The following is a 7,596-nucleotide window of genomic DNA, read 5'->3' as shown; positions in this document are numbered from 1 at the left end:
ACACAGTTAATGCTCGGTGATTTCTTTCCGCACCCCGTAGTTTCCATGTGCATACAATATGTAGTTAAAAGACCAAACTGCCCATCGTTGCCACAATTCATTATCGTCGCCACCCTCTTTCTGTCGGTGCCTTCATTCATTGTCATCGTCACCCCCTTTCTGTCAGTTCCTTATTTCCATTGTTGTTGTTCTTGTTTGTGTGTTGTGTTTGAGATAAACTCAAGGAAGAATGCATTTACGAATTGTGCAATGTAGATTATGTAATTTGAAAATAATTCTTTTTGTAAAAAAATATTTTTAGATTGTACTATTTAAATTTCTTTTCACAAAAAAAAAATGAATCTTACCATTCCGAAGTCAAGTACACCTCGAAAGATTTATGCTATTTTAAGTAAGGAAGAACACTTTCTATTTTATTTTGTTGAACATAATGTTGTATGGGATTTTTTTTTATTTTTAAATTGCTATCATTTATGATGTAAATTGAATTAATATAAAAATACATTTTATTTTATGTAAGTCAGACCTTATTTTAATTTAAAACCAATGATAAATTAATTAGTGGCAACTTAGTTGACCTTGGAAATTAATACCAACGAATTAATGTTTCATAATTTTAGAGTTTCACCCAAGTTTGATTTGAATTTGACTCTAATAATTAATGGTGTCAACTTTTTACCAACAATAAATATATTTTCTTAAAGGTTATGTTTTTCTTCCAAAGTATTAGGATAAGATTATGAGGAAAGTCCAACGTTAAACTTCCCACCTTTTACCATTGAGAGTGCAACTAAGGACGAATATAATTAAGGAAATAAATACAGGCACAACGGTACCTGAATTTTTATCAAAATTAACTTCAAAATATATTAAGGAAATGTGATGAGTAGATGAGAAAAAGTTAAAACAAGATCCATATAGATAAGATATTTTTAGCATAAGGACGAATCATTTTGCAGCCTGTGAATTCTGTGATGAACATATATTAAATGTGGACAAAGCAATGTTATTATCACTCCATTTCTTTCTTTTTCAAAAAAACTCCAAAACCTATACCTTCTTTCATTCAATCCTTACTTAAAATTTGGCTTAATCCATTTCTGGTTTATTAACATGTAATTTTTATTTTTCATTAATAGCACCTTTTAAAGGGTCGATGTATATTTATCTCGTACGTGTTTATTAGTATAGGTTCTAACCTAACTTTGATTTCATATTAGAAATGGGTTTAAGTCTAATTTAACTTCCATAAAACTGACTTATAAAATGAAGATTGCACCTATTTATATATTATGAATTAGTCTTATATCTGGTCTTGTCTGTATATAAATAAAATAAGGCATGCTTTTAAAATAAAATGAATTAGAGACAATATAGTGAACCAAACTGATTACATTGGTAAATGAAAACAAAGAAACACAAAGCGTTTACAGCACATGAGATTTAATATTGTAGGGACACTAATTATTGTGATTCAGTACAATGAATATATCTTCACTGTAATGAACACTACGAAATATAAAGAAAAATATATAAAATTAAGATAAACACTACACCAATCATTTATCATATTGGCCAAGCAACACGTGTCTCGTATATCTTCATCTTTCGAAGATTCCCATTCTACGCAAACGTTTGAGATTTCCGAAATCTCCTCTGGTTGGATAGTCGTGCCGCAAACCTGATATAAAAAAATAGTGAAGTGAAGTGAACGTGAAACTGTGATTCGAAGAAGTTACAACTCAGATATGGATTTCGTTTGATAAAAAATACGTTGTTAATAAAACATTAGTACGATGAACACATGATGTTTTTATTGTATATATACTTTAATTTCTTACACAGTTTTTCTTAAATTCTTTCCATTATCATGTGTGTGTATGAGTAGGGTTTTGATATATATATACCTCTTCAAGGCTTCTGCGTTGGTTTCGTTAGACTCAACAGGTTCATGAATACCGGTCCTCAAGTTAATCTTTGAAACTGGTTTCTTTAACAATGCTTCCGCAACTTGGACGAGGCCATTCAGATTCTTCTCCGTGGCCACGTCCACCGAACCTAAGTCCCCAGTTAAAGTATCATCCTGCAAAATTTGAATATAAAGATTGAACTCATGAGTTTTCATTTGCAAGCACGAGAATCATTGAAGATGTTTATATATATGTTCGGAAAGAACCTGGATTCGGAGGTAGTTTTGTTCAGCATGGCGTGCTTGGAAAACGGAGGAGATGTGGAAATCAACCATGTCAGAACTAGCATGGCTGAAAACATCGATGAGAGGAGTGCCACCGGAGGAGGAAAGCCAACCCACAAGGCCCCATGTCGATGCCTTATCAGCACTGTATCTCATTTCGTGTTGCTGAGAACCTGTTCCCAACGATATCACCAAAAACTTTTTGTATTGCAACGGTTTTACTTTCAAGCTTGCACATGACCCTTCATTGCGGATTTCGTTCGACACTTCTGCCATCGCCACCAGAGCCTGGAAAATGCCAGATTATAACATATCTATCACCTTCTTCTGTTATCGATTAAATTTATACTTGTTAATTATAGTGTTTGTGTGTGTGATTATGTTATGAATGATTAAGATTAGTTCTGAGACTGTATAATACAATACCGGGTTATTTGCTGCTACACCACCATCTACAAGGTCGAATTTGAAACTAGCAGTGCTGGTTTTAGTTTCAAAGCAATGAGCTGGGAGATAGGTTGGTGCTGCCGAGGTTGAAATGCATATATCAGACAACGCCGCATTCAAATATGGCCTCTTCTTCACCTGTGACATCATATTCGAGAGTAATAATTTCGTTAGAGAAAAACAAAAAGCTGCAATTTTTGCTTTCAAGTGAGTGACTTTTTGCAATTGAGAGGAGGAGGGGTGAACCTGGAAGCTGGAAAAGATGGCGGGTTGAAGGTTTTTGATATCAAATGCTGGGATAACGACATTGGTTAATGTGTGTTCCAATTTTGTGTTCCCTAGTTTTTCCCTAACGAGCTTGTGTAAATACTTGCCATCGTACTGTGGTCCCATCAGACTTCTGCCTTTCTTCATCGCTGTTGCAATCAAATTCCAGCTACTGTATTTGGGAAAAAATCACACTGTAAATTAGTACACAGTGTGTATTTAGATTTGAATGATTTGGTACGAAGTTTATGGTGTAAAGTGTGGTATTTACCTACTCTGCGGGAAGATTTTTGGGGTATGCTCAAGGTAGAAATCCTTTATATCTTTGGCTGCATACAAGGGTCGATTATTTTCATTTGGAGCAGTGAGCATTGCAGTGACTAATCCACCGGTGCTTGTTCCTGCAATCACATCAAAGTAATCTGCGAGTCTTGCATCAGCACCATCCAGTTTCTGCATATGCACCATTATTAGTTACTTTCCTGCATTAATTTACATATAAACGTTTTCTCTTGGTTACCATAGATTATTATTACCTGAAGTTCTGATTCGAGGAAAGCAAGCAAAATTCCGGGAATGATTCCACGAATGCCACCACCATCAATACTCAGCACAGTAATCAGTGCTCCATCATCAACTTTGCTTGGAGTTTGAGTTGCTGCCATGGATCTGAATTGATGACTTACTAAGTCAAAGAGAAAGAGAGAGACACACACAGTGAGAAAGAAAGAGAAAGAAAGAGAGATGGAATGAACTTAGGAAAGAGCAAAGAAAACTACTGAACTCTTACACAAACTTATTCAGAAAAATCTGGTTTTCATGGGTTGATTTGATGAGGAGAAACTGCATATTTATATATAAAGCCAAACCGTGTAAAGAGTGAAGATGTTGGTGAGTTTACTTGTCTTGTTTTTAGCGTGTTCAATTAGTTGCCACAAAAACAGGGAAATGGATAATATGTTTCCATGAAACCTATTTAATTGTCGAGAGCTTCAACATTATTTTAGTCCGTTTTCAAACGTGTTACTTATGGTGTTTGTTGGTGTTCCAGGAGTTGGTTTTTTTTTCTTAAGAGGGATTAAACTAGTAAAATTAGGTATAGTTTGTCTAAAACCTCAGTTAAAAACACTTTCAATGAATAAGAATTCTTCACTCACTTCAATCATAATTAAGGTAACCTATATAACATCATCTCCTATACCAAAATCTTAGCACCATGTTAAGTTAATTACCACAAAAACGTCGAAATGGATAATATCTTTTTTCTGTGAATAATATTGAACGTTCAGAACTTCTATGCTGACGTTATTTTTATCAGTTTTCACGTGTTAGTTATGGTTTTTTGATGGTGGGGCGATCAATAAATGTATGGAAGAGTTGATAGAGAATGTAATACTAGCGTTCAAATCATATAGACACAAAAGACAAGAATTACTATTGTTGGATGTATAATAGTAATATTCAAATCATATACACACAAAGTGTTTTGGACCACAGAGATTAATGAGATTGAATGCGTAGGGCAACCTTTGTGTTCCCTTGTTTTTGCAGTGTACATACTAGGAAGGTTTGCAGATCTGTGTTAAAGTCTCTGTTATGAGTTATATATGGTAAATCAAGTTTTGGTTTAACTATACTCATTTTTACTTATGTTTGATTAAAACTCTGCTTTTAACGGTCACATTTTCTCATGTTAGTCATATATACCATATATAAAATACATAAGGGGTGACAATTAGGATCTGGCCCGTCGGACCGGCCCGTAAATCCGCAGAAAAACGCATGGATTAGGTAATGTAAAATATGTTTATTATTATTTAACAAATATTTTGGACACACATTAAAAATTTCACTTTTAAATTTATTAAATATGTATTTTCTTTACCTCAAATTTTATTTTCACTTAGTTTTGATTTATCCCATGAGTATGTCCCATCGGTATTTCTTTCTCGATACAAAAATTTGTCTAAATAGACTATTAACCTTCAACTCTAATATGTATTTATGAGTTTTCATCTTTATATGATACTCAACTTTATATTTTTTTATTTTTTTTAGTGTAAGACTTAAACTTATATTTAAATTTTTAATTTTTTAATGAACAACAAGTTACTTTAAAATATCATATTTCAAAATACTACAAAGGTATTCTTTTGCAATGTAATTATCCATTGTTATAATATTTAGTATAGTTAATTCACCTTCAATTAATTATTAATAAAACCCATTTTTCCTGGACAATATTTTTACTTTGATAGAGTATTAAAATTATAAAAATAAATTATCATAGACGACAAAAGGTAATATTCATTGTTAATAGATGGATAGCAATGAACCATGTGTCAATGAGTCAATGAGAAAATATCTAAATAATTGTGTCAATGAACATTCCAACCACCATAATTAATTATTTTATAATAGCATGACTATTATTTTATGAGGCACGTACTAGGTTAGAGAACTTTATAATTTTCTTGTCTGACTTGTTTAAATTATAATTAATTCATTAAATTCTCAGAACTTTTCAGAGTCTCCTTAGTTATTATTATTGTCACATTCCCACATACCTACTTTAATTTCATACACAATAATTTCAAAAGACTGTAATTATAAGAAAATACTTAGAAAAGGATAAGAATGTCATAATTGCGTTTGTTTCTTTATTTGTCATATTCACGTATGCTCTTCACCACTATTTCAACCACAACTTAAAAGCATAACCATCAAATAGTAGTTGTAAAGTACAAAATTAAGGTTTAATCGTATTATTATTATTTTTTACTTATCTAAAATATTTAGAAAATATGAAATTTAAAAAATTAATTAAATTGTTTTATGTTTAAAAAAATGTTAAATTGAAACAAAATAATAAATACAAGGATTATATTAAGACTTTTCACATTCAATAGTGACATGTGGTACTATTACTGTCACATCACATTATCTCTAACATGTGACACAATGTCAGATTAACACATGATAATTTTTTTTTATTTTTTTCAAAAAAATTATAAAAAAAAATCACTTGCTGACACATGACACATAGTTAACATCGCTAGTGTAGTACTAACGAAAATGATCTAATTGCAATGAATTTTCCAAATTAGTAACTCAATTGAGTCAAATAAAAATGAGAAAACTTATTTGAGATTTCACTACAAAAATGAGAACCTTTATTTATTATTGATGCAATGTATTAATAATTAATTGACAACTTTTTTTTTCTTGTAATATAATTCACTATATATTTTTCTTCTTTGTTATCATTTTTCTATTCACAGTACTTTTAAGAAATTGAATGTAATTTTCATTCATTTATAAACGTTATTTCTAGTGTAAGTACCTTTCTTTAATTTAAAACAAAAATAAATGTTTTAGTATGTAAAAGTTATATATAATGTAAAACTAATTCACTTTTCAATTATCTAAACTATTTTATCTCTATAAAATACAAAGTAAAATAAAAAGTAGTTGTTTCTTATCCTTTCTTTTATTAAAGTATGGGGAATAAAATTTAACAGAATATAAGAAAAGTTTATCTTATTAAGTTTTGGTTTTGAGTAAACTTTTTATTTATTTTTTAAACTTAAGGCTTTTTCCTTATTTTGGTTGCATGTGAGATATTGAATGGTCACATTTGTGATTTGAAACTTTATAGGAATCTTTATTAATCTAGAATCGTAATGATATATTTTGAACGTGAATCAAATAATTGGAGAGTAGGTCAAGTATTTTCTAACTTCCTAATGTATTATATTTTATATAGAATTTGGAAGTTTATGTGGACCTGATTTGTTCTAAAGAACAGAATTTAGGTGCATAATTGAACCTTATAGGATCAATAATAGATTTTGGAGATTAAATGATAACTATTTGGAAAGGATTATGTGATAAAAAGTAATAGTACAAGTGTACATAATTGATGAATAATTTGTTTAAGTAAACCTTTGAGCTTTTGTGATATATAGTTTATTAGTTGAATTGTTTAGTGTTAGTTTGATTTGGTTTTCACCGGTAGAATATTTAAAAGGATAATACAACTTTATTTTTTTTATTTTTTGAAATATTTTAATATGGATCGTTGATTATTAATGTATTTTTATTTCTTGTTTTGAAAAATTATAATTAATATTAAATCACGTAAAAATAGTGGAAAGGAAAATAAATTATTATTTTTTAAATAAATATTTACTATAACTTGCAAGAATAAATGTCTGATCACATCAATCAATCAAGTTTATAAATGACTTTTAATAATTAAATCAATTAAAATCACATCAATATAAATGAAAGATTAACAGAATTATTTTGATACAATATAACCATTTATTATTTTTTAAAGCAGAAATAAATTATAGAAGTACAAATAAATAAATAAATAATACTCACTGGAATTACTTTCATCACGATGAAGATAACACTAATACATCAAAGCATTAAAGACGACATTAATGACACACGTCAAAACAAAAACAACAAAAGCTTAGATAAAGAATCGAGAAACACGAGGATTTCAATATATCCGTTAAAATATTAGGTACATAATTTATTTTTTTTTTAAAAACTTCCAATAAGAGTTAAAAGAATACGCATTTTCGGTAACTTTTATACTACTCTATTTATTAATTTTGATATTTAAACTGTTCCGACAACAAGTCTACAATATGATTAGGATTAATCACTATAAA

The 7,596-nt window shown here is 29.8% G+C and overlaps 1 protein-coding gene across 3 annotated transcripts; it reads right to left on the bottom strand.

The window, feature by feature from the left end:
* Nucleotides 1-1,374: 1,374 nt before the first annotated feature.
* Nucleotides 1,375-3,930, bottom strand: LOC114193730 (patatin-like protein 2). 3 transcript variants are annotated; one of them, XM_028083641.1, is made up of 8 exons: nucleotides 3,699-3,930; nucleotides 3,445-3,593; nucleotides 3,180-3,361; nucleotides 2,888-3,080; nucleotides 2,621-2,779; nucleotides 2,177-2,482; nucleotides 1,908-2,083; nucleotides 1,375-1,681 (listed from the first exon to the last, which is right to left on the bottom strand). In XM_028083641.1, exons 2-8 carry the CDS (start codon nucleotides 3,571-3,573, stop codon nucleotides 1,624-1,626), a joined length of 1,203 nt encoding a protein of 400 aa, XP_027939442.1. In that variant the 5' UTR covers nucleotides 3,574-3,593; nucleotides 3,699-3,930; the 3' UTR covers nucleotides 1,375-1,623. The 3 variants fall into 3 exon arrangements, with proteins under 3 accessions (XP_027939442.1, XP_027939441.1, XP_027939444.1); XM_028083640.1 differs by having other exon boundaries at nucleotides 3,445-3,589; nucleotides 3,699-3,826; XM_028083643.1 differs by lacking the exon at nucleotides 3,699-3,930 and having other exon boundaries at nucleotides 3,445-3,693.
* Nucleotides 3,931-7,596: the final 3,666 nt, after the last annotated feature.

Source organism: Vigna unguiculata, chromosome 8, assembly GCF_004118075.2.
Source record: "Vigna unguiculata cultivar IT97K-499-35 chromosome 8, ASM411807v1, whole genome shotgun sequence".
Lineage (NCBI taxonomy): Eukaryota > Viridiplantae > Streptophyta > Magnoliopsida > Fabales > Fabaceae > Vigna > Vigna unguiculata.
The sequence above is the reverse complement of the archived record's forward strand: the minus strand, read 5'-3'. Positions and strand labels throughout refer to the sequence as shown.

Coding starts and splice junctions, on each gene's coding strand:
- LOC114193730 (XM_028083640.1), bottom strand. CDS start 3,757: ATGCAGTTTCTCCTCATCAAATCAACCCATGAAAACCAGATTTTTCTG. Junction 3,590..3,698: donor ATTTTTCTGAATAAGTTTGT/GTAAGAGTTCAG, acceptor TGACTTAGTAAG/TCATCAATTCAGATCCATGG. Junction 1,682..1,907: donor AACGCAGAAGCCTTGAAGAG/GTATATATATAT, acceptor TTTTTATATCAG/GTTTGCGGCACGACTATCCA.